Raw genomic sequence first — 27926 nt, 5'->3', positions numbered from 1 at the left:
AATTATTCTGCATCCAATGAAATCTTCAAGGTTCAGCCAAATTCCCCAGATGCTATGTGTTGACATTTAGAGATGTGATGCTTAATGAATAGTGCAGCCAGTTAATCGTGACCTGTATCTGAGTGATCTGTCGGTTCTGACGGGATTGGACAGGTTAGCTACAGGAAGAATGTTCCCGATGTTGAGAAAGTCCAGAACCAGGAGGCAAAGTCGAAAGATAAGGGGTAAGTCATTTGGGACCGAGATGAGGAGAAACTTCTTCACTAAGAGAATTTTGAACCTGTGGAATTCTCTACCACAGAAAGTTGTTGAGGCCAGTTCATTAGATATATTCAAAAGGGAGTTAGATGTGGCCCTTACAGCTAAAGGAATAAAGGGGTATGGAGAAAAAGCAGGAATGGGGTACTGAAGTTGCATGATCAGCCATGATCATATTGAATGGTGGTGCAGGCACGAAGGGCCGAATGGCCTACTCCTGCACCTATTTTCTATGTTTCAACCATTATAACTGCTGGAGCAAATCAATTCAAAAGGCATAACCAATATATAAAGGTCATTTATGTAGTGTATGCAGCACACAAATCACTGACTCCACACGGTCTGGTGTTGATATAACTGCTGTGACTGTAGTCCTTTATTGTATAACTCTAGAGTGCGCCTCAGGTGTGGTGGGCAGCCTTTTATACTCTGTCTTGCAGGTACTTTCAGGTCTCCCACCACAGCGCCCTGTGTGGCGTACCATTGTACTTATACATTTAATGTACCTGGACAATACATAACATCTCTCTTTCCCCCAACCCCCCCCCAGTTCCAAAAGCCATTGCCGGTGACCTCGGCCTTGTTCGTCCTGGTTGATTGAGTGTGAGTCCATGACCATCCACTTCCCTCTTCTTCCCCCATGTGGAGGACGCATGTGGTATTTGCAGTCCTTACATGGGTGATAAGATACACGAGCATAACCTCCAACAGAAAGCAGGTATACATAGATGGTACATTTGTATGGTACATATAATGTGGTACAGATGTTATGTCAAAAAGTTGCAGGTACTCTGAACAGTTATTTAATCCCAGCTCCTCGGGGTGAGGTACGGTGGCGATACACAGTCCCTTTTTGCCCGAGGTAATGGGCTGCACTGAGACAGGGTATCGCAACTGGTGCGTTGCCTCTGTTCTCATGAAGTAATCGCCTTAGCAGCCGCTGAACCATTGCATGAATCCCCTAAATCAAAAATCGCATTAGCCCAATGGCAATGTTAGTCACGGATCCATATCCCTTTTACTTGAATCTCGTGGTATTAACTCTCGTAATTCATATCCATAATTTTAAACACAGTAACCATTCAGCATTAAAATATTAATTCTTATCATAAATCCGTCATCCTATATTCACATAGCTCATTTAGACTCGCTCTTGCCTTACAAAAGTATTTTTGTGAGGACCGCCAACGGTGTAAGGCTCTTTTAAGACGCCATCTTGTGGTTCCCACGAGGCTTCCCTTGGGCGCCACCATTTTAGGTGCTCTGCTGGCCACAAGGCTCACCACCATCTTAAGCTCGCTGGTGAAGAAAGAACAGAAGGGACAAGGAAGAAAGGAAGGAAAAAAACGGCCCAGAGCAACCCATCTTGGCAGAAGTGGCTCCCTGGACTCGGATCAGTCACAGTCCCTGTGAGTTCCTCCGTACTTGCTGCCGCATTCGCCGCTCTGGCTCGCGTTCTCCCCAGTCACGCCAGCCGCCGCCGCAGCCTCCGCTCCCATCGCTGTCTTCGCACTTGCCGCCCCTCCTGCGGCTGCGTGGCCGCCACCATCACAGCCACTATTGCCACCCGACTTTTCCTCTGCATGGGTCCCCCAGATCCGCCGGCCATCGATGGACCTCCCGCTCATCGCCCGCAGTGTCCCGCCGGCCTGCACCCCAGCAATCGGCCCGCACCTGCAAACTTGCTCTTCCAGGGTCTGCTCGTCTGTGGAGGCTGAGGCTGCAGAATTGCTTGAGGTCGGGAGTTCTGGGCTGCTGTCGCCTGTGTGTGGATTTAGGCTCCAGCTCGGTTGGCGCTGTTCTTTGGGAACCCAGGGGACAGCGGTCTGTGGAGGAATGAAGTCTTCCCAGCTCCCACGGACCTTTCCCATCCATCTTCTGCCGAGGAGCGTCGGCCCATCGCCTGCAATGACCCACAAAGGTAAACTGTATCTTGCCCCCGTGAGATACCTGCACATTTGCTCTGCCAAGAACAGGTATCAATTCCTTGGTGTAGGTACGCAGCTTTGCCGTGACTGGGGCCAGCTTGGGTTGTGCAGCTGGGTTGACCTACAGTTTATCGAAAGTTCTCTGACTCATCAACGACGGACCCGATCCTGTATCCACTGCCATACTCACTGGGACTCCGTCAATTTTTACTTCCATTATCACTGGGGGCGTATCGTTGGTACACGTATACAGTCCCACCACCCCATCTTCTGCCTGCTCCTCGCTGAACAGTGGATCGTCCACCATCTCCTAAGCCACATGGTGAGTCAGATTTCTTTTACACATACGCTGAAGGTGGCCTTTCAGGTGGCAGGTATTGCACATATACTCCGCAAACCTGCCCCATGGCTTCCTCCGCAGTGCCAGCATGGTGCTGCTTGATTGGCCCCCCTCAGCGGACTCTGAGTTCCAGGACCCCGAGGTCCGTGCTCCTCTGCCCTGGGCAGAGCCATGTTCTGCAGTTTTGTCCATGGTAGGCGCTATCCTGTGGACAGTGCCTGCCGGGTTCGAGACTGTGGATCATTTGCTTGGTGCTGCAAGTCGAGGTCATATATGCCCGGCTGATGGTGATGGCTTTTTTCAGGGGTGACTGTGGGTTCCGTGGCTAGCAGCTCGTGAAGGAGGCCCTCTTGTCCAATCTCCATAACAAAAAAGTCCCGCAACGCCTCGTCAAGGTGTGTGCCAAAATCACACGGCGCCGCGAGTCTCCTGAGGTCCGCAGCATATTTGGTGACATCCTGGCCCTCAGGTCTGCAGGGATGGTAAAATTTGTATCTGTCAGTGAGGATGCTCTCCTTTGGTTTCAACTGGTCACGAATGAGTGCGACCAGCTCCTCATATGACTTGTCCCTGGCGCTCGCGGGTGGCAGCAAATCCCTGACGAGACAGTAAACCTCATCGCCACAACTGGAAAGCAATATCGCCTTACGCTTCTCTCTGTGCGTCCGTGTGCCCTGTCGGGTCGTTTGCTGTGAAGTAGTACTCGAGCCTTTCCGTAAGGGCCTCCCAATCATTGCCCACCGCAAAATCCTTTAGCGAGCTCAGAATAGCCATGGTTGCATGGAGTTCGTCCGCGTCCTCGTTGCCAATGTGGTGTATGCAGCACACAAATCACTGACTCCACACGGTCTGGTGTTGATATAACTGCTGTGACCGTAGTCCTTTATTGTGTAACTCCAGATTGCCTCTTGGGTGTGGTGGGGGCAGCCTTTTTTCTGTCTTGCAGGTACTTTCAGGTCTCCCACCACAGCGCCCTCTGTGGCGCACCATTGTACTTATACATTTAATGTACCTGGACAATACATAACAACAATTTAGAAATAGTGGGCCCAAGTTTCCACATGATTGGCGCCTGATTTTTAGGAGCAACTGGTGGAGAACGGACTATCTTAGAAATCGCAATTCTCCACTTTTTTTTCTGCAGTTCTAGTCAGGTAGAATAGTTCTACTTTGGAACAGAATTTTTTCTTCAAAAGGGGGCGTGTCCGGCTACTGACGCCTGATTTGAAAGTTTCCACAGTGAAAATGTACTCCAAACTAAAGTAGAATGGAGCAAGTGAAGATTTTTGTAGAACTGAAAAAACCTGTTCTACACATTAAAAAATCAGGTGCAGATTACAAATCAGGCGTCCAGAACGAGGTGGGGGGAAGGGAACTCATTAAATTCTACAATCAATCCTTATTTATACTTCTACAAATATTATACAAATAAATCCAACCTGAATAAACATTTATAAGCAAGGAAAAGATTAAATAAACCATCTTCCTACCTGTGTGAAAGTGCTTCAGCCAGGAAGAATGGTGCAGCAAGCCTCACAAAACGAGGGAGCCGACCGAACGCGGGAGGAGGGAGAAGGGAGCCGACCGAACGCGGGGGGAGGGGGGAGGGAGGAGGGAGCCGACCGAACGCGGGCCGGGGGGCGGGCGGAAGGAGGGAGGGAAGGGAGCCGACGAAGGTGGGGGGGTGGAGGGAAGGGAGCCGACAAACGCGGGGGGGGGGGAGGGGGGAAGAAGAGAGGGAAGGGAGCCGACGAACACGGTGGGGGGGGGGGAGGGGGTGGGTGGGGGGAGGGAGGGAAGGGAGCCGACGAACGCGGTGGGGGGGGGGGGGGGTGGGGGGAGGGAGGGAAGGGAGCCGCCGAACGCGGGCGGGAGCTGACCGAGGCGGGGGGGAAGGGAGCCGACCGATTGTGGGCGGGAGAAATGGAGCCGACCGAACGAGGGGGGGTGGGGGGGGGGGGGGGGGAATGGAGCCGTTCCAGACCGCTGGCGGGAAAGAGAGAAGGCTGCAGGAAGCCTCAGAAATTGAGGAGCCATTTCCCGACGGCAAAAGGCGGAGGTTGTCGGGAAACGGCTGCCTCAACTTTGAGGCTTCCTGCATCCTTCTCACTGCTACAAGAAGCCTCTGTGCTGATGGCAATGTACTTTTATTAAAAAATTAAAAAAAAACTAAACAGCTACAAAGAACTACAAAAATGGCCGAGTGCCAATGTTTTTTTCACACTGAGCATGCGCGAACGCTCCAACACGCACGCGCAGCGTTGCCGGCAGGAAAAAAACTAATTTAAATAGTACCCGCCCCCTCCCACTTACAAAATCGGCGTGAGTGTAGGCTCCGCCCCCCTGCACGGCGCGCCAGGCAGACAAGGAGCTGCAGAACGCTCCAGAATCACAATTTTTTTTTTAGGCGCGAGAAACGGGCGTCCAGCTCGGAGGGGCGCCCGTTTTTTTTCTTGTGGAAACTTGGGCCTAGTAAAACTCAATTGAAAGTTTTGGAGACGGGACGTGAACAGTTCGGTGGTGGCCGAAATCTCTGCTATCCATAATCGGGTCAGTGGGAATCCTTCCAACGCGGGGTTTTGTGAACATATCTCTCCTGTTTAATTCAGGCTACTTATAGCTAGTTTAAGGAGCTGGGGCGAAATGCAATTTTAAGGATATGTTAAGATTGCAGAGAGCCCCGTCTTTTTGTGAACAAACTCGCCGAGTTGCAATTGTGCCTTGCGTTTCATTAAACAACGTTACCCTAGAAACCTAAATACTTCAAGTGTTGGGCATGTGCAGAACGGGCGTTAGTTTTAAGGCGAAAAAATGTAGTTCCATCCTTAAAAACAGAGGTATTTTAAGATTACGCCAACATTTAAAAAACTTTTGGCAAAACGTAGGCCTTTTTTTGGTGTTATTTTGGACTAACAAAAATGGCCATTAATTGGAAATAATGCCAAAAAAGGAGCTGTTTTTTAATGTGGAAAGTTTGGCCCTATAGCAGTAGAATTATTTTTTTTTAATTGTGTATTTGGTAAAGTTGAAAGTATGATTTTGTTTTGTTTTTTATTTTTACAGATCAATGCAAAAGTTAGAAGAATTAAACATAGGAATGGATAACCTTAGCACTGAGGCGACATCTCCTAACCAACAGTGTAATGGAAACAAACCAAATGTACAAAATGGTTCTTCAGCCACAAATTTTTTAACACCACTTGACGTCAATGAGCAGTGTTCAGGATTGTCTGAGGGCTCGAGCCAGTGCACAAGTAAACCGAGCACGGGAAATGCATTCCCTTATTCTGAGGTGTCCTCATTCTTTACCATGCAAAAGTAAGATGTGTATATATTTCAATATCAGTGCATGACTGGAAATTGTGCCATGAATTTTATTATTTTTGCTGTAAGTTTCCTTTTATACATATTTATGATGTATAAATATTTGAAATGCAGTGAAGCATTTCCACTTACAATATCATCTGTGGAAAAAATATTTAGTCCATTTAATCTGCCATACACTAAGCCAGCCCTTCCGATTTGTCCATTGCAAATCAGCACATTAATGGGGTTTTTCTCCCAATCTCTGTTGAGATGTTGTCAAACCTAGAAAAATAGTAACATGACTGGCTTCATAAATGTTGCCATAGTTCTGAAAACAGAATAATTACTATTGGAGTTCTAAACTGCACTCCAAACAATCTGACTTGATGCGTTATCCCAACAGATTCATTGCTGTAAATACTTGATAATTACCCTATGAACTTGGATATATATATTTTTTTAAGCAGTATATCATCCTAAACTATTAAAAAGGAACTCTGTAACTATAGCTTTTTATTTTTATGTAGTGCTGATTCTCCATTTGCATCAAAAGATTCTGCAATAGGCCCATCAATAATGGAAAATGCCTCGGTCAGTGGAAATGGAACAAAGAATGAAGAGGTACAGTTCACGTCTAAAGCTTTATTAATGTCAGAATTTGTTGGTGTGTCCTATGTATTCTGAGCTAACGAAGATTCTCACAAGCAGATTATTCATGGAGGTATTTACTTGTTTGCTGTTAATTTTTTTTCTCTACCAATTTCCTTATATACTTAGATCTCCCATAGCTTTGGAAAGTATGGTCAGCTGCCTTCTGCCTGTCCCTTTCATCTGCGTTTTGCTGTTTTTCACTGGGTTCTGATTTGTGTCTCTTTCTGATTCTGTATATGTTCTCTTCCGCTCTCATTATTTCCTGTTTCTTTTCAGTTGGGAGGGCATAATGTGGTGGGGAAGGGAGTCATGGAAGATCTTTTTGATAATTTGATTTTTTTTGTGCAAAGGAGGAATTTAATAATAGCTATAGTTTACTTTTGGTTGCATGATTATTTCTTTTAGAGCTCCTAATCTGTAACCTCTTGTTTCTTCTTCCATTGGTTGCGTGAAAGATTGACTACTTGTTGCACTGGCTCTGACACAGTTAAACAGTTAAATTTGCATACTCATATCAGAATTTCCATTTTTAAATTTTCCGTTGGTGTTAATTGATACCTGCTTTGTGTGTGTTGGTGGATTGCAGTGCATTCCTGGCATGCTCACAGGCAGTAGCCCAGCCAGCCAGGTGGGAGAAGCTATAGTGAAAGCATAAGGAGCAGCAGATTGTGTTGTGATCTCCGGAGAGCGTTTTGGCCAGTTCAGATTGAAGGGCTACAAAAGTTTCTTCGAGAGGCAAATAAAATCTTTTAAATAATATTTCAGCAGATAGTAATTTACTCACAACAGCAGCATCTATGGAGAAGAAGCTGTGATCATGTTGTACAGCTTGCCCTCACTGGCTGACATGAAACTGTGACAGCTCATTGATCAGATTAACATGAGAGATCCTATAAGAGTGCCATCTATAGGCAAGACTGGGAACTGTGAGCGCTAACTGGATAATTTAACATTGTAAATCCTATTATAAATGTTTACTTAACAATTTTCAATGTCGTTTGACTCAAGAATGTTATAGGTTGTCTATCTACCGATGTATTTATCTATTATTAAGTCTTTCCTGCAACTCTACTTTTGACCCCAGTCGGGTTTCCGCCCCTGCCACAGTACTTAAACGGCCCTTATCAAAGTCACAAATTACATCTTATGTGATTGACAGTGGTAAACTATTCTTCCTCAACTTTCTTGACCTGTCTGCAACCTTTGACACGGTTGACCACATCGTGTCATTTCAAAATTTATAATGGAAACTCTCCTCCGGCGCCTCTTCTGTCATCCAGCTGGGTGGGACGTCCCTTGCCTGGTTCTATTCTTATATATCCAATCGTAGCCAGAAAATCACCTGCAATGGCTTCTCTTCCTGCTCCCACACCGAGTTCCCAAAAGATCTATGCTTGGCCCCCTCCAATTTCTTATCTACGTACTTTCCCTCAGCGACATCATCCGAAAACACAATATCAGGTTCTACATATACGCTGACGACATCCAGCTTTACCTCACTATCACCTCTCTCGTACCTCCACTGTCTCTGATTTGTTACGCTGTTTGTCTGACATCCAGTACTGGATGAGCACAAATTTCCTCCAACTAAATAGAGGGTACACCGAAACCATTGTCTTTGGTCCCCACCACAAACTCCTTCTCTAGCCATCGTCTCCATTCCTCTCCCTGGCAACTCTGAGGCTGGAACCAGACCATTCACAACCTTGGTTTCATATTTGACCCTGAGTTGAGTTTTCGATAACACATCCGGGCCATCACGAAGACCGCCTACTTCCACCTCGATAGATTGCTCGACTTCGTCACCCCTCCCCCCTCTTATCTCATCTGCTGCTGAAACCCTCCTCCGGGCCTTTGTTTCCTCTAGACTTGACTATTCCAACACTCTCCTGGCTGGCCTCCCATTTTCCACCCTAGATAAACTTGAGCTCATCCAAAATTCTGCCTAAAATATATACTAACTCTCATCAGGGTCAGGTCATCCATCACCCCTATGCTCACTGACCGATATTGGCTCCCAGTCTGAAATCACCTCAAGTTTAAAATTCTCATTCTTGCTCTCAAATCCCTCCATGGCCTCGCCCCTCCTTATCTCTATAACCTCCTCCAGTCCTACATCCCTCCGAGATCTCTGCGCTCCACCAATTCTGGCTTTTTGCGCATCCGCAGTTTTAATTGCTCCAGCATTGGTGGCCATGCCTTCAGCTGCCTCGGCCCGAAGCTCTGGAATTCCATCCCTAAACCTCTGTGCCTTTCTACCTCTCCTCCTTTAAGACGCCCCTTAAACCCTACCTCTTTGACTAAGCTTTAGGTCATCTGTCCCAATATCTCCTTATATGGCTGTGTCAAATTTTGTTAACATAGAAACATAGAAAATAGGTGCAGAAGTAGGCCATTTGGCCCTTAGAGCCCGCACCACCATTCGATAAGATCACGGCTGATCATTCCCTCAGGAGCCCTTTCCTGCTATCTCTCCATGCCCCTTGATCCCTTTAGCCGTAAGGGCCATATCTAACTCCCTCTTGAATATATCCAATGAACTGGCATCAACAACTCTCTGCGGTAGGGAATTCCACAGGTTAATAACTCTGAGTGAAGAAGTTTCTCCTCATCTCATTCCTAAATGGCCTACCCCTTATGCTAAGACTGTGTCCCCAACATCGGGAACAATCTACCCGCATCTAACCTGTCCCGTCCCGTCAGAATCTTGTATGTTTCGATGAGATCCCCCTCATCCTTCTTAACTCCAATGTATAAAGGCCCAGTCGATCCAGGCTCTCCTTATATGTCAGTCCAGCCATTCCAGGAATCAGTCTGGTGAACCTTCGCTACACTCCCTCAATAGCAAGAACGTCCTTCCTCAGATTACAATACAATATTCCAGGTGAGGCCTCACCAAGACCCTGTACAACTGCAGTAAGACCTCCCTGCTCCTATACTCAAATCCCCTAGCTATGAAGGCCAACATACCATTTGCCTTCTTTACCGCCTGCTGCACCTGTATGCCAACTTTCAATGACTGATGAACCATGACACCTAAGTCTCGTTGCACCTCCCCTTTTCCTAATCTGCCACCATTCAGATAATATTCTGTCTTCGCGTTTTTGCCCCCAAATTGGATAACCTCACATTTATCCACATTATACTGCATCTGCCATGCATTTGCCCACTCACCTAACCTGTCTAAGTCACCCTACAGCCTCTTAGCGTCCCCCTCACAGCTCACTCCACCACCCAGTTTAGTGTCGTCATCTGAAAACTTGGAGATATTACACTCAATTCCTTCATCCAAATCATTGAGGTATATTGTAAAGAGCTGGGGTCCCAGCACTGAGCCCTGCGGCACCCCACTCGTCACTGCCTGCCATTCTGAAAAAGATCCGTTTATCCCGACTCTCTGCTTCCTGTCTGCCAACCAGTCCTCTATCCACGTCAGTATATTACCCCCAATACCATGTGCTTTGATTTTGCACACCAATCTCTTGTGTGGGACCTTGTCAAAAGCCTTTTGAAAGTCCAAATATACCACATCCACTGGTTCTCCCTTGTCCACTCTACTAGCTACATCCTCAAAAAAATTCTAGAAGATTTGTCAAGCATGATTTCCCCTTCATAAATGCATGCTGACTTGGACCGATCCTGTCACTGCTTTCCAAATGCGCTGCTATTTAATCTTTAATAATTGATTCCAACATTTGCCCCACCACTGATGTCTGCTTTCTCTCTCCCTCCCTTTTTAAAAAGTGGTGTTACATTAGCTATCCTCCAGTCCATAGGAACTGATCCAGAGTCGATAGACTGTTGGAAAATGATCACCAATGCATCCACTATTTCTATGGCCACTTCCTTAAGTACTCTGGGATGCAGATTTTCAGGCCCCGGGGATTTATCCATCAATTTCCCTAACGCAATTTCCCGCTTAATAAGGATATCCTTCAGTTCCTCCTAGACCCTCGGTCCCCTAGTACTTTCGGAAGGTTATTTGTGTCTTCCTTCGTGAAGACAGAACCAAAGTATTTGTTCAATTGGTCTGCCATTTCTTTGTTCCACATTATAAATTCACCTGAATCCGACTGCAAGGGACCTACGTTTGTCTTCACTAATCTTTTTCTCTTCACATATCTATAGAAGCTTTTGCAGTCAGTTTTTATGTTCCCGGCAAGCTGCTTCTCGTACTCTATTTTCCCCCTCTTAATTAAACCCTTTGTCCTCCTCTGCTGAATTCTAAATGTCTCCCAGTCCTCAGGTTTGCTACTTTTTCTGGCCAATTTATATGCCTCTTCCTTGGATTTAACACTATCCTTAATTTCCCTTGTTAGCCACGGTTGAGCCACCTTCCCCGTTTTATTTTTACTCCAGACAGGGATGTACAATTGCTGAAGTTCATCCATGTGATCTTTAAATGTTTGCGATTGCCTATCCACCGTCAACCCTTTAAGTATAATTTGCCAGTCTATTCTAGCCAATTCATGCCTCAAACCATCGAAGTTACCTTTCCTTAAGTTCAGGACCCTAGTTTCTTAATTTACTGTGTTACTCTCCATCTTAATAAAGAATTCTACCATGTTATGGTCACTCTTTCCCAAGGGGCCTTGCACAACAAGATTGCTAATTAGTCCTTTCTCATTACACATCATCCAGTCTAGGATGGCCAGCTCTCTAGTTGGTTCCTCGACATATTGGTCTAGAAAACCATCCCTAATACACTCCAGGAAATCCTCCTCCACCGCATTGCTACCAGTTTAGTTAGCCCAATCAATATGTAGATTAAAGTCACCCATGATTACTGCTGTACCTTTATTGCATGCATCCCTTAATTCTTGTTTTTTTTGTTTTACCCTCCTTGGGATGTTTTACTACATTAAAGGAGCTATATAAATGTAAGTTGTTATTGTATATGACACACACTTCTGGTGCACAAAACCTTGCTACCTGTTGATGTGATTTTGAAGTAATGCTTTTAATTCAAAATTTACAATGGAAACTCTCAAAGTCAACATTTATAGTGGGAATTCCTATGTAAGCAGTTGCCTGTCATAATGCACTTGCAGAACTCACCACTACATGATTCTGTAGAACACCCCCCACCAATCCCCATCTTGCAATTCAGGCACTGAGGTTTTGTTAATGCAAATAAAAATTTGCCTTGTAGTCTCTTTGACTCCCGAGATAACTAAATTTAAAGTTTCTTTCCTTTAAACTTCATGCCTTTCTCGCATTCTCAGTTCGTCCTTTTTGGTCTTGTGCCCTGCTTCCTCTAGTCCCACTGATATTTCTCTTCCCCTCCACAACCCTGTTTTGACCCCCCACCTCCAGCTCTGCTTTCCTATGGACCATTTTCGTACCATTCCATGCACCCTTCAGCTCGACAGACCATTTCAGATATTTTATTGCACCAATGGCCCTGCTCCCTCCCAGACCAGGACTTTTTTGTTCAGTCATACAAATCATTAATGCGCTATTGTGCTTCCTGTTTGCAATGCCGTCCTTGCTCCCTTTCACCTCCGGTCGTCCTGTTTTTTTCAGCCTTATGCACTGTTTCAGGTCCTCCCCTGCTCCCTTCAGTTTTACAAGCCAATTTTTTTAAGCCATTTTGGCTTGAGGGGCAGTAAACACACTTGGCAAAGGTACATGTTCTGGCCTGCAGATGCTGTGGTGGATAAAAAACCTCTGTGGTTGCACTTCTGATGATTGACCAACCAGCTTAACTTGCTAATGGGATTCTTATGGGGTAGAACTGTCTCTGGGAATTAGAATTCTTCCCACTTCATGTGACCTGCAAACCCTATATGAAATGGTTATCCTGGCTATACAAACAGTGGGATGCTTCCCAGTGTTTCATGCTGGTAAATTGTGTTGCTTTAGCTGGTTAAACTTGGACAGTATCTCTGTGTACACTTGTCTCTTTCCAACCGACAGCTAAGGTCTCTGGACTTGTGTAAGTGGAGTCATCAGTCAGTGAGTCATAGGCAATCCCTCGGAATCGAGGAAGACTTGCTTCCACTCCTGAAGTGAGTTCTTTGGTGGCTGAACAGTCTGATACGAGAGCCACCGACTCTGTCACAGGTGGGACAGATAGTCGTTGGGGGAAGGGGTGGGTGGGAGGGACTGGTTTGCCACACGCTCTTTCCGCTGTCTTGATTTCTGCATGCTCTCGGCGTTGAGACTCGAGGTGCTCAGTGCCCTCTTGGATGCACTGCCTCCACTTAGGGCGGTCTTGGCCCAGGGACTCCCAGGTGTCAGTGGGGATGACACTTTATCAGGGAGGCTTTGAGGGTGTCCTTGCAGCGTTTCCACTGCCCACCTTCGGCTCGTTTGCCGTGAAAGAGCTCCGAGTAGAGCACTTGCTTTGGGAGCCTCGTGCCTGGCATGCGGACTATGTGGTCTGCCCAGCGGAGCTGATCGAGTGTGGTCAGTGCTTCAATGCTGGGGATGAAACAAAGTTCCTCCAACAGCCTGTCCTCACTGCACAGCACTGCCCCCCAGTCATCAAGATCCACGACGCGGCCCTAGACACCGTGGACCACTTGCCATATCTCGGGAGCCTCCTATCAACAAAAGCAGGCATCGATGACGAGATCCAACACCGCCTCCAATGCACCAGTGCAGCCTTCGGCCGCCTGAGGAAAAGAGTGTTTGAAGACCAGGCCCTCAAAACTGTCACCAAGCTCATGGTCTACAGGGCCGTAGTAATACCTGCCCTCCTGTATGGCTCAGAGACGTGGACTGTGTACAGTAGACACCTCAAGTTGCTGGAGAAATATCACCAACGATGTCTCCGCAAGATCCTACAAATCCCCTGGGAGGACAGGCGCACCAACATCAGCGTCCTCATTCAGGCTAACACCCCCAGCATTGAAGCACTGACCACACTCGATCAAGTGGAGTATCCTTATGTGGGGAGGGAGTGGGCTTCATGTCACACAAACAAACACCCTATTTGTGTGGATTTCTCAGAAGCGGTGGGCTTCCACATTTAAAAAAAAACTTGAATTATGTAAGCACAAAATTGAAACAAAATCTGAGTTGCATTTAAACCCTTTTGAGAACTTTGATAAGATTTCTGCATTTTTAAAAAGAGAATTTTGTGAATTAATTGGTCTGTTCTGAGTTTTTTTGATTCTATTAAAATATTTTTTCCAGGACTCGTGTTTATTTTGGTAGCTTAAAAGCATTGAATTATTTGTTTTTACATGGAATAGGATGATGGATCCAAAAAGCAATTCATTGCCATTAATACCCTTGAAGATACTCAAGCCATAAGGGCAGTAGCATTCCATCCAAGCGGGACTCTTTATGCTGTTGGTTCAAATACGAAAACCTTACGTGTTTGCGCATACCCAGAGGTTATTGACCCAAGGTAATTTAAAAAAATAATATTTTGTGAAACTATTAAGGAACTTAACTGTCAAAATAACAAGTAATTGGGGCCCAACCTGTGTTTTGTCAAGTGCCTGATCAACTAGTGGCTATTCTGCGAGGGGGAAGAGTAAGAAATCTCTCTTTTGGGGTCTGCAGTACCCCAGAGCACTTTTGATTGACTAGGCAGCCTGATGCATTAATGAAACGCTAAAGCTTCTTCCCACTTGGCCCCAGATAACCCTGCCAATATGAATGGATAGGGTGATTCTGGCCAATGGGAAGTTTAATGTTGCTCTGTATGGTAAACTGGGTTTAGCTGGAGCGGGGCTCGAATCCCACACTCTTCAGAGTTGGCATGTGGTGGGTTTAAATGCACTCCAAGGTCGACTGACCACCTAATTTAGGTGCAGTATTGAGGGGGGTCCATTGTTGAAGGTGCTGTCTTTCAGATGAGACCTTAAACATCTGCTTTTACAGTATACTGATGACATCCAGCTCTACCTCACCACGGTCTCTAAATTGTCAGACTGCTTGTCCGACATCCAGTTCTGGATGAGCAGAAATTTTCTCCAATTAAATATTGGGAAGACCGAAGCTATTGGTTTCGATCCCTGCCACAGACTCCATTCCCTAGCCACTGACTCCATCCCCATCCCCAACCTCTGAGGCTGAACCACACTGTTCGCAACCTTGGTGTCATATTTGACCCTGAAATGAGCTTTCCACCACATATCCGCAGCATAACGAAGACCGCCTATTTCCACCTCCGTAACATCGCCTGTCTCTGCCCTTGCCTCAGCTGATCTGCTGTTGAAGCCCTCATCCATGCCTTTATTACCTCTAGACGACTATTCCAAGGCATTCCTGGCTAACCTCCCACATTCTAAGTAGACTTGGATTTATATAGCGAGTGCCTTTCACGACCACTGGATGTCTCAAAGCGCTTTACAGCCAATGAAGTACTTTTGGAGTGTAGTCACTGTTGTAAAGTCGGAAACACGGCAGCCAATTTACACACCAGCAAGCTCTCACAAACAGCAATGTGATGATGGCCAGATAATCTGTTTTTTTAATGTTATGTTAATTGAGGGATAGATATTCACCAGGACACCAAACAGGACATTCTCCTACGTAAACTAGAGGTGATCCAAAGCTCGGCTATTGTGTCCTAACTCCAAGTCCCGCTCACCCATCATCCCTGTGCTCGCTGACCTACATTGGCTCCCAGTTAAGTAATGCCTCGATTTCAAAATTCTCATCCTGGTTTTCAAATCCCTCCATGGCCTCGGCCCTCTATCTCTGTAATCTCCTCCAGCCCCACAACCTTCCTAAATGTCTGCGCTCCTCTAATTCTGCCCTCTTAACATCCCTGATTATAATCGTTCAACTATCCTGTTGCCTAAGCCCCAAGCTCTGGAATTCCCTCCCTAAACCTCTCTGCCAGTCTACCTCTCTTTCCTCCTTCAAGACGCTCCTTAAAACCTACCTTTTTGACCAAGCTTTTGGTTACTTGCCCTAATTTCTCTAAGCAGCTTGGTGTCAATTTTTTTATTTCATAATACTCCTGTGAAGAGCCTTGGTTGTTTCACGATGTTAAAGGCACTATTTAAATACAAGTTGTTGTAGATGATAGATTCTGTGTCCATCGTTCCTTCCTCAACCAACGCAGCAAATCAACTGGTTATTTTACTTGTTTGTGGGACCTTGCTGTGTGTAAGTTGACTTCATAAGTGATTATACTTCAAAGAGTAACACATTGAATGGGAAGCACTCAGGTCTCCTTAGGGACAACGATAAAGCACTTTATCAATGCAAGTCCCTTTCTTTCATTATTGAGCATTTTATTTTAAATATATTATCTTTATTTCATCAGATATATTCTGGTCTCTCTAGAGGCTTTGAAATACCAGTTACATGCTTGAAGAAAAACACACCCAGGTGCTTGACTGCCTGACTCCATCTGCAATTTCCTCATATTTCAAGTTCCATGGGGGAGGGAGAAAACTTTGAACAAAAAATGGATGCTGTCTGATAACAATGGAGGTGAAATTAATGGCAAAGTCCTTACAGCCTTGCTTATGAACTTTGTAGCAACTTGTTGATTTAGTTGCTGACAAAGCTAAGGTCTGAGAGCAGGCCCAGGCCACCTGCTCATTCTCTGCAAGGAAACTGTGGAATTCCTGCCCCTTTTCAGCCCCACCCCCTCCCTGGATCTTCAGATGGTTAAAATCCAAGCTTGGGGTCACCTAATTACTTTTGATTTTTACCTCATCAAATACCTCATCAAATTTTCTGTTTAGTTTTTCAATTTAAAAGAAACAGTACCTAACCAACCATCCAGTGTTCGCATCAAGAACTCCCAGATCAAGTATAGCATCGATGGATACAAGCAATGCTTCCTTGCTGCTGAAGAGCATCCCCTATTGCACCAGTTTGGTCTTTATTTAATTTTTCCACTCCAGACTTCCTGTGGTTTCGGGAATGATATTGCCGATTAGTGCTGAATTAAGAGTAGTGTTTTGCTGTAGGGACTGAATTCAGACTGCCGAGAATAATTTAACATATTCATGAGACAGGAGACTTTTATCCCATCAGTTTGGACTGAATTTGAACCCATTCCAGGAAATGAAATGCTAGTGTCTAACCCACTAAATGCTAATAGTAACATAGACTTAGAAAATAGGTGCAGGACTAGGCCATTCGGCCTTTCGAACCTGCACCACCATTCAATATGATCATGACTGATCATGCAATTTCAGTACCCCATTCTTGTTATCTCTCCATACCCCTTGATCCCCTTAGCTGTAAAGGCCACATCTAACTCCCTTTTGAATATATCTAATGAACTGGCCTCAACAACTTTCTGTGGTCGAGAATTCCATAGGTTCACAATTCTCTGCATGAAAAAGTTTCTCCTCATTTTGGTCCTAAATAGCTTACCCCTTATCCTTAGACTGTGACCCCTGGTTCTGGACTTCCCTAACATCGGGAATATTCTTCTTGCATCTAATCTGTCCAATCCTGTCAGAATTTTATATGTTTCTATGAGATCCCCTCTGATTCTTCTAAATTCCAGTGAATATAAGCCTAGTCGATCCAGTCTTTCTTCATATGTCAGTCCTGCTATCCCGGGAATCAGTCTGGTGAAACTTCGTTGCACTCCCTCAATAGCAAGAATGTCCTTCCTCAGATTAGGAGACCAAAACTGTACACAATACTCCAGGTGTGGCCTCATCCCTGCTAGTATACTCAAATCCTCTCGCTATGAAGGCCAACATGCCATTTGCCGCCTTCACTGCCTGCTGTACCTGTATGCCAACTTTCAATGACTGATGTACCATGACACCCAGGTCTCGTCGTACCTCCCCTTTTCCTAATCTGTCACCATTTAGATAATCTGCCTTCCTGTTTTTGCCCCCAAAGTGGATAACCTCACATTTATCTACATTATACTGCACCTGCCATGCATTTGCCCACTTACCTAACCTGTCCAAGTCACCCTGCAACTTCTTAGCATCCTCCTCACAGCTCACACTGCCACCCAGCTTAGTGTCATCTGCAGACTTGGAGATGTTAAACTTCTTGCTGATGTGGAGCTCCTTGAGTATGGTCTCCCTCTGTGTAGCTGCTCCATTGATGCCAATTATGGGAAGCACCCCAGAGCAACTAAACAGCTGGGACTATATATTCAGATTGGCCTGAGGCTTGCTCCAGTGTCAACTGAGCTCAGGAAATCTTAGCAGTACTTTGCTGTGAAATGGTGTAAGTAAATGCAACTTTCCAATGACTGCCGAGGTAGTTCCTGGCTCAGGAGATTAGTTATCTTCTGTAATCCAGCACTTTGAGACATTTGCAACTTTTGTTCAAGCCTGTATTCATCTGAAAAGTTTTAAACGAGGAACAACTTTATTCAGGTTCCAACCAGTAATACCAAAGACCAACATAGTGTGTATCATTGTCGTGTGGAAAGCCATTTTAGGTGTATGGCTTTCTCAATCTTAAATATAAATCTGGAACAATTTCTGTCAAACAACTTGCTCATTGTTGGCTGACTTCATACAAAATGACCCAACACCTGGCTTCTAATTCACTAATGTAATTAAAATATAATCCATATAGTGTAAATGTGAAATAATCAGTACAAATACTTATTTTCTAACTGTGGGAAGGGAAGAATTGTGCTGTTGGTATTAATCACTTGTTAAACATCTGTTTTTTTTCTTTTCTTTTTTCTTCCTCCCACCACCCATTTTTAGTACATACAGTTCACCTAAGCAACCTGTAGTAAAGTTTAAAAGGAACAAACACCATAAGGGATCAATCTACTGTGTGGCTTGGAGTCATTGTGGACAACTATTGGCTACTGGATCAAATGATAAATATGTGAAAGTGCTGCCATTTAGTGCAGAGACCTGCAATGCTACAGGTACAGTGCTGTTCAGTTTTACTTGATTGAAATGGTTCCTTATTATATTTTTAACTATCATTAAACCATCTTACCAACTCGCAAGATTTAACTTGATACTGAAGAATTCATTGTCTGGTAAATGTGTTGAAAGTTAAGAGCCAGTGTTTTAATGATATAGCATGATGGTGGTACAGAATTTGCTTGAACCTGTAGCACCTCAGAGTAGGAAAGTCATGAATTTGACAACCCCCTACTCTACTTAGTTCCCAAGTTAAGCTATGCTGTGAGGCTACAGCATCTCCCTACAGAGGGATGGAAAATTGTCTGGGAATGTTCTGCCTGGTAGTATCTTGTGCTTCCAGGAGGCTGCCTAAAGGAACATTGGTAGAAGTCTTGGAGCATATTTACTATAGTCTATAGTCGTGATAGCATAGACACAAATCTAGGCAAGCCTTGGGTAAAAAGCTATGGAGATAAATTGCAAAAGAAATTACATTGAAAATAATTTTATGGGGCCGAAATTGGTGGAAGTGCCGCCGAGGTTCCACCGGAAATAATTTTAAAATATATTTTTTTAAGAGATTGCTTTGGTACCACCCATCTGCTACCCACTTGTCGTCCAGCGGGAGATTGGTCACGGATGTTCTACTGGAGCGATGTGCTGCTGCCTGCCCAAGCCGGAGGTGGGAAATCCAGCATTTTCCTCAGGCGCGATCCACTGAGATCGCCCTGCTGCCTGCCAGAAGGATCACCGGCAAAGAGCTGGCTGAGAGTCGGGCGGCAGGGAGAAACGCTGAGGGTGCTGCAGCGCTGCACATCCCGGGTGACGTGCAGATGCTGGATAATTATAAGTGGCTCTGAAATCTTGACAGATAGGAAGTGTAAATCCATATGACTCTGTTGAAGGGAAGGTGTGGTAGGGGAAGCGACCATAAGTATCGAGCGATGTTAAAGGCTCAATGGAGATGCCCTACAGGAGTGTTGACACCATTTCAAGCGGACCATATTTAGTGACTGCTTGTGACTGAGCAGATGGTATGAGCTTATATCAGAGTGAATAAGCGACAGTTACAAGATGTAAAGCTATGGCAGCACACTGCAAGTGATAGTGAGAACAGCATGACATGAAGAATGGAAGCCAGCATGACATGAGGTATGGAAGACAGAAAAATACATATAATGGATTGCAATGTCACTGTTGACCATGTCATCTCAAGAGTGGGTTGAGTGCAAGCCTTAATGTGTGCCCTGCAAGTAGTTCAACTGACTGATATTGTATGGCAGCCTTCCAACATTGGTAACCCTTGTCGTTTCACTATGGCCTGATGACAGGACCCATTATACAGTGCAGTCATATGTGTTGAGCAGAACACCTGAGAGAGAGCTGTGTTTTTCTCAGAAGGCACCACACATTTTGTAAAAATGAGACACTGACCGAGAGGGTGAACAATGTGACTATTGAAAATCCCAGCATACCAAAAGTGACATAACAATAATATGAAAAAACATTTGCACCACCAACACCTGCCCCTCTACCCGCTATCACCACACCTCTTTCTCCCCCACACACCCCACCCCCTCCCCGATATGAGGTCCATGGTCCTCTTCGCTCCGCCTTTAACATGGCCTGCTGCACCCCTGTCCCTCAGTGCCTCTGCTTGTGCAGGTGGGCAGCCGGATCTTTGCAGTCCGTCTTGGTGAGAAGGTAGGGGGCGTGACTGAAGGCCCCGGCTCCTCAGGATCCGTTTGCCTTGAGGGTGTGGGTTCGGGGGCTTGCACGACCTGACCAGAAGCCATTGCTTGCCTCATCGCCTCAACAGAATCGCTGGTGCGCTCCAATGCACTAATGAGCCGCTCCATCCTGTCAGTATTCTGCGAGCAAAGGTGGTGGCAGCTACGCCAGCCATGGTCTGCAGTAGGTCGCGACCTATCTCCACGCTCGTCCTCGATTGCTGCACCATCTTGTGAATAGCTGTGAGCTGTCCTGCAACCTCAGCAGCTTGTTGGGTCATTGTGGGTTGACATGCCTTGGTTGGGTCAGCTCCACGGCCTCTGCGCCTGGCAGCGCTTGAAGGTGTTGCATCCAGTTCAAAGCCCATGAATTCTGAGCCCGATGCCGAAGTACTCCAGACAGGTGGCACACATGGCAGGAGGCTGGTGTCATCATCTTCCAGCTCCTCAACCTCAAGGGGCTCAAACACGTGCCCTTCTCCCTCCTCTCTCTTATTCGTGATGGGTGCGGTGGAATTGGGTGATCTTGGAGGAGGGGTAGAGGAAGGAACCCATGTCTTGGGCTGGGGACAACGTTGGGGTGGGAGACGCTGGGGTCACACTCCTCCTTTGAGTACCAGAGGTGAATGGCGTGCATTGATCGGTGCTGTCCGACTCACCATCTGCAAGTAGAGGACAACATTTCAGTCTAAGTGGTGGGGGGGTAGGTAAAGCTGACGTGAGCTGTCTCCTCTCTCATTGTGCCATCAAAGAGTACCATCTCTACATGGGCACACCAATAATGGCCGACAAACTGTGTTAAAACGCATTTGCCGTGACTTGCCTGACCTTTTGTACCATGTGCGTTACTCACACCGGAGATTATTATACCTTTGACATGCTCCAGCATGGGATCTGCATCACCCTTTGTGGTTGCACAGCAGCGGTCACCCACCCATGCCAAGACACACTCATCCAGGCTGTTCATATCTTATCACCTCTGTTGGGCCCCCTCCCATGGCACTGAGGCTTGCTTCCTTGGAAGTATTTTTCTTCTGCAGAAAGAAAAGTTGAAGCCTTTAACCCCTTTGCTCATTCCCCACACACACACACATCTGGGGCATGACCAATTGCAGTTGGACGGGAGGGGTTTCATAAATGTTTACTCACCCTTGCTGACGCCACCATGCCGTTCCAATGTTTCTTACACTGGTCTCCATCTCGCTCAATGTTGCCCATTGAAGACACGGCCTCACCAATCTCCCTCCAAATGCGTCTGTATTGGAATGGTGGAGGTTTGTCACGACCATCACGGGTGAGGTTTTCATATCTGCACTCCACCTCTGATACAAACTCCTCCAGTTCCTCATCATTAAACCAGGGAGCTCTGGGCCTGGTCTTGACAGTCGTCTTTGATGCTTTTTTTCCACTCCATGTTAAATCACTTAAGGAATGGCTTATGAAAGGTTTGCAGCTCTGTGTCTCCTATACTCGACTAGGCTTATAGTCACTGGAATTTAGAAGAATAAGAGGGGATCTCAGAGAAACATATAACATTTTGACGGGATTGGACAGGTTAGATGCAGGAAGAATGTTCCCAATGTTGGGGAAGTCCAGAACCAGGGGTCACAGTCTAAGGATAAGGGGTAAGCCATTTAGGACCGAGATGAGGAAAAACTTCTTCACTCAGAGAATTGTGAACCTGTGGAATTCTGTACTGCAGAAAGTTGTTGAGGCCAGTTCGTTAGATATATTCAAAAGGGAGTTAGATGTGGCCCTTACAGCTAAAGGGATCAAGGGGTATGGAGAGAAAGCAGAAATGGGGTACTGAAATTGCATGATCAGTCATGATCATATTGAATGGCGGTGCAGGCTCGAGGGGCCGAATGGCCTACTCCTGCACCTATTTTCTATGTTTCTATACAACTGGCAGGTGCAAGAGAGTGCTCACCATTTAAGCGCATGCGCAGATGTCCCAGCAACCTCAATCGCGGCAAAAATGACGGTGTGCTGATAGAATTCCAAAGAAAACCCCTAAATCTCACGCGTGAGTGGTGCAGCGCCTCCAGAGTTCTCCGATTCGAGAGGCCTGCACCTCCTGCCCACTGATGCTGACGCCCGTTGACTCCCGCTGCCACCCACAATACCGAGCCGAAACTGGCTCCCAGCTGGACCCAGCGGCAGCGGGCGCCAAAAAGGTAGGTGCCGCCCGGGGACCGCCGAAAAATGGGTGGGCCTTATAGCTCATGAATATCGGGGCCATAATGTTTTGACACATTTCCGAGATTGCAAGGGATGCTAGAAAATGTAGTGTGTTTTTTTTTTAAGTTGAAATAGGAAAGTAATTTTGTATTGCATTGAGTTCTCTACTTATTTATACACCATGGATATTGCTCCAGAGGGAACATTAGGAGAAAGATCATTTTTTTTGGCCTTTGCTCTAAGACCAAATAAATGCTAATAGCAATTACTTGTGCAAAATACCGATTGAAACAAAATACAAAATGTACTCTGATACAAGCCAAATGTGTGGTAAGTAACTGTGAAATATACAAAAATGTTTAGGATCCTGTCAAATAAGTAAAGAACTTACAATTATATAACAGCTTTCATCATCTCCGGATGCCCCAAAGCGCTTTTTAGCCACTGAAGTACTTTTTAAAAAGTTACTCTTGTAAATGCAGGAAACACAGCAGCCAATTTGCACACAGCAAGGTCCCACAAACAGCAATGAAATAATGACCAGATGATCTTTTTTAGTAATGTTGGATGAGGGATAAATTTTGGCCAGGACATCGGAGAGAACTCTCTGCTTTTCCTCGAATGGTGTCATGGAATCTTTTATGTCCACCTGAGAGGGCAGACGGGGCATCGGTTTAACATCTCTGACAGTGCGGCATGCACTCAGCACTGTACTGAAGTGTCAGCCTAGATTATGTGCTTGCGCCTCTGGGGTGGTACTTGAGCCCATAACCTTCTGACTCTGAGGTGGGCGTACTACCACTGACCCAAGGCTGACATCTTAAGATCTCAAACAAGAGCAGTTCTGTCACTTATGAATTATTTAGTAAGTTTATTGTCAAATTTTGACTTCATAAGCTCTATAGCTTGAGTAAGGTTGATTTTTCATGCTGGTGTGGAATGGGTGAGCAAGATGAAGAAATTTGCTGGAGATCCACTTTGAAAGAACCCACCCAAATCACACAGCAATTAATCTTCCAGCTGGCCTAAAATTAATTTCATTTATGGAAATTGTATTCAAATGAGTAAGCGTGCATTTCCATAGTTTTCTTACAAAATGCGCAGTGTGCTCAGCTCACCCATATAAAATGGGTGATGTAGGTAGGCATGTTTTGGGCTTTGAGGAGGTTAGTTAAAACTAGAAATGCTGATTTGGATTTTTGTTTGCAACATATTTGATTATTAAATCAAAAATCAGAATATGGGAATTTGTATGTGTATTTCTCAAGTTTTGTGATGGTAGAAGAGAGAAGAGGGTGAAAAGTGAGATGAGGCAGATTTGCGCTCATTTACCCACGCAGGCATATATGTATCACCTAGGACACCTAGCAGGACATATCCAAAGACCTTTGCTCTTCGTTTCACCAGGAAGGCAATGATGGCGTTATACCATCTTTCTGAATCTGTCCTGCAGATAAGCTCTCTCATAGTAGGAGGAAGGTCACCAAAGTCCTGAATGTTATGTGTCTCGTTCATTCATTACTATCTCAGGGGACATCATCAAAATCAGTAAATCTGAAGTACAGATATCTCAATAATCTCTTGGAGTTTAGGGAATCCTGTGATGTGGAAAAAATTGCATACTCTCCGTCCTGTTGCTGGTATTCCATAAAAATTATTAGGGTGCTTGACTTGGCAAACAGCAAATCAACAAATAGTGCCATGGGTTCTTTTATGCCCACCTGAGAGGGTAGACAGGGCATCGGTTCAATGTTTCGTCAAAAGATGGCATCTCCAACAATGCAGCACTCCATCTGTACTGCATTGAAATATCAGCCGAAATGATGTGCTCATGTCTCTGGAGTGGGGCTTGAACTCATGGGAATTGTGCCACACCATTGTCATCAGCATTTTTTATTTGCCTTCTATGTTGGTCACGTCCCTTTAAATGGCAGCTGTAAGCCTTTAAGAGCTACAACTTCATGCCCCCTCCCCTTTCAGGGTGTTCCTAGCAAGGTGTATTCCAGGCCAAATCTCATTTTTCATACATAATTGGATTGACCCTGGAAAAATACCTGCATTGGCCATTTGTGAGAGTGCAATGTTTGCAATACAGTGGTTCTGCAGTCCAAATGCCAATACCAGAAAGTATACCATTGTGTTCTCTAATGAGCGAATGCAGTCTACACCAGTCAAAATAAGCAGAGGATAGGAAAAAGAATACTCACATAATGGGATGATACAGCATGCTCTTGGACACATCATGAAGGTTTCTTCTGTATTCTATGGGGAATTATACCATATGCTATGTGGGAGATAATTTATTAAAAATGTTCTATTCTGTGCTTGTGTTTTCCAAAGTCTGCAGTTTGTTTCATTTCATTATTATTTTATTCAAGTTTTGGTTTTTGGTTGAGAATTAGTAAGTTTTAAAGGCATCAGATGAATCAAATATGGTGTAAAATTGTAACTTTTGGGTACATTAGAGAGGATAGAGAACTGAAGATGTTTAATCGTTTGGAGAAATATAAAATTGTTTGTAGAAAGGCACAGCAAACCTTTCATAGTCCCATGGTGGGGATGTTTGGAAAATTAAGTCGATGTGGAAACTTGGACATTCCTTGTAACAGTTCATTTTGTTTTGAGGTTTCACACTGATAATGTTCATCTTGATAAATGAAGTAGTCTTATTATAATGCCACTGCAGTTGTATAATGGAGTTGGCAAATCATAGCCACAGTTCAGCCCCGCAGAGGTGCTGATATACCACTCAAAATTAGCTCCCTCTTGCTAACAGTTTCATTATTTTCTCGAAACTAGATAGTACAACTTAATTGAATGGAATGCTCTTGTTACCAACTAGGAGGTTATTCTAGCAGTACATACTAGTAGTTTTTCTTCATTTATTGAACCTGCATTGTGCATGATTGAAAATATACTGAACGACATCCATGCATTGCAAAATGGTCTACTGATGATGAGATTTACTTGTCTGAAAAATTGCAGGAGCAATAAGTCCCATTATTGTGGTCGGTTGCTCGAGGGACTTAAAACCTAAATTACTGTAATGTGTTTTTTCACAGGTCCTGATTTGGAGTTCAGCATGCATGATGGTACAATCCGGGATCTTGCTTTCATGGAGGGCCCAGAAAGTGGAGGGGCGATCTTAATCAGCGCTGGAGCTGGAGACTGTAATATTTACACTACTGACTGTCAGCGAGGCCAGGGGTTACATGCACTCAGTGGGCACACTGGTACGAAATACATTGAAAATCTCAAGCTTGATGTAGCCTTCATAATGTGAAACAATGGATGTAAAGAATATTAACTATTGTTATGGAAGAAGTGGCATGTTCTTGGTAACCAGATGAAACATGCAGTTTAATCACTATGGATTGCCCAGGTTGCTATCCAGAAATTAGTACCATTAGTGCGTGAGAGATTTATTTTTCAACCTTTTAAAATACTTCTTTTGTAAACCTTAAAATGTAATTTTAATAATTAATGACTACAGCAATTAAGTGGTTAATTTTTTCCAAATACACGCAAACTCAGGGTGAGATGTGCAGGAGAATAAGCAAGTTTAGAAGTCGTGATCTGTCACCTATATTTTAGAATGTTTTTTGTAATAATAAGCTCTGATAAAAGTACAGATAGGTTGCAGTTATGGGTGTGGTTAACCTCTTCCTCTTACAAAGTAGATGTCTCCCAAATGTGTTTCACAAATTTGTTACATTGACTGATACATTATTTAATGCATCAGGATAATACGTTGCTTGTGCTTATCTGAGCCAATTTTTGTATTTGAGTTTTCCATGTTTCACCACGTTGGTTTATTGCCTCAGGAAGAAAGCATGGCAAAAGATGTTTTGGAGCAAATTAATAAACATGTAACAAAGGCATGTTATATCAATTAGAGTGCAATTTTTTTTCCAGTTCACTTTAAAATGTAATGCTTCATTTGCTTTTTAAAAAAAAAAACTGAATTTTAACTAGAAGAACTGAGTTTTAAGACAAATAAAATATAATTGTTTGTCATTCAAGCTCCTTTGCACACTGTAGAGGAGAAATAAGTCAATGTGGAAACTTTGACATTTCTTGTAACAGTTCATTTTTATTTTGAGGTTTTACCTTGATCATCACATGCATTCACCTTCAGCTTGGTAAGTGAAGAAGTCTGTTCCAAAGGTTTTTTATAATGCCAGTGTAGTTGTCTATTTAGGCAATAGGAAGGAGGCTTGTCGTGGAGTTGGCAAATCGTAGCCACTCATCTTGATTGCTTCTCTGCCATTGTTTTTAGTGATCTTGGCAGGAAGCAGAGTCAGCATTCCTGCACCACACAGGTCAGACCTGTTTTTGAGGTGCGAGGTCACATTCTGCATTGAGAGCAGGAATGCTTTTGGCTGATAGCATGGTTATTAAACAGCATTGACTTCTAGATCAAATTGTTGCCTAGTTACTGGTTGAAACCCTACTCCACTGCAGAAAGGTCTCCACTATTCAGGTTTAATATGTGAAATATTAGTAATTTGTGGGATAGTATGTGGCTGTGTTTATTTCCCACTTGAGGTTTGCTGTATTCCAGAATGTCTACAGTGGATCTAAAATAATTTCTCTTCTGGTCTGTTTAATTGTGGTCATCACCATTAGCATCAGATCTGATGGCCTTTTATCCTATTGTCTTTTTCTTTGTGAACAATATGGAAGTTGATTCCAAATCGATCTCCATCTGTTCCTGGTGGGACCTTAATATAGTACTTGATATGTTATGGGCACAATGTTTAAAACTCTGAAAATGTAATTTGAAGTTTCTTGCTTGTAAGAAGGCATTGAAGGTGGTAATTTCAGTTTACACAATTAATGAGCTGTATGCTTTAGATTGGACAGGAGGACAGAGTAGTTAATGGGCCCATTACAGTTACATTTGGACAAAACCAAGGACAGTTTTTTCAGAAAACCAGTTTAGGCAGCGGCGATTGAGAGTCTCCCTTCTCCTAAGTTGATATGGTATGGTTCCGACAGTGTGAATGATAAAGAAAATAGATTCTCTACCTTGTACAATCTTAGTCATTCTTTGGATTATCGTATCCCTGACACTCCATGATTCATCCCTGCTGAGGTCGGTGTTTATGGTTCGAGTTTTAATATAATATAATTTCGATATATGGTATATTTAGCATACCGTCGATCAAGAATAATTTGGTTATCATGCAGAGTAGATGGGGGTGGGTAAAGATGTAATTGGCAAAAAAAACCTGACTTGTTTTTCAGTTTGAAAAAAGAGACAAGCAACATGCTCCTAGTTAGTTGGTCTATCATTTCCAGCTCTGGATAGCCAAATCCAAAAAGGGGTGAGCCAAACTTGACCCTCCAACTCTTGATGACATGTGAGACTGAAGTGTTTTTTATTTTATAAACAAATAAAATGTATGTTCCTTTTATGTGGTTACAAGCAGCATAGAGAACTTTGGACATCAGTGTTTTTGTGATTTTAGGTCATATTCTAGCACTCTATACTTGGGGAGGGTGGATGATTGCATCTGGTTCACAAGACAAGACTGTAAGATTCTGGGATCTGAGAGTGCCCAGCTGTGTTCGTGTTGTTGGAACAGCATTTCATGGATCAGGTAGGTGTAGCTCTGCTTTTTTTGATTCAGTTTATATTGAATATAATTTGTACTATTTTCAGCTGAACGAACTTCCACCCTTCCAACACAAGTTTGTACTGTGACTCTTGAGATATTTATTGTAGCAAGATGTGCACCATTTGCTGTTAAGTTCA

At 44.4% G+C, this 27926-nt stretch overlaps 1 protein-coding gene across 2 annotated transcripts in view; it reads left to right on the top strand.

Annotated features, from left to right (window-relative positions):
* LOC139268703 (WD repeat-containing protein 47-like) overlaps positions 1–27926 on the top strand; it is a 75752-nt gene that overhangs the window by 42011 nt on the left and 5815 nt on the right. For both annotated transcript variants that reach the window (XM_070887282.1, XM_070887281.1), the window contains exons 8-13: positions 5590–5844; positions 6360–6453; positions 13686–13843; positions 18102–18271; positions 25228–25398; positions 27640–27771. In XM_070887282.1, the coding sequence (XP_070743383.1) occupies positions 5590–5844; positions 6360–6453; positions 13686–13843; positions 18102–18271; positions 25228–25398; positions 27640–27771 (980 nt within the window). The remainder of the gene's footprint in view (positions 1–5589; positions 5845–6359; positions 6454–13685; positions 13844–18101; positions 18272–25227; positions 25399–27639; positions 27772–27926) is intronic.

Source organism: Pristiophorus japonicus, chromosome 8 (genome assembly GCF_044704955.1).
Source record: "Pristiophorus japonicus isolate sPriJap1 chromosome 8, sPriJap1.hap1, whole genome shotgun sequence".
NCBI classification, from domain to species: domain Eukaryota; kingdom Metazoa; phylum Chordata; class Chondrichthyes; family Pristiophoridae; genus Pristiophorus; species Pristiophorus japonicus.
This window is presented reverse-complemented; position numbering and strand designations above follow the sequence as displayed.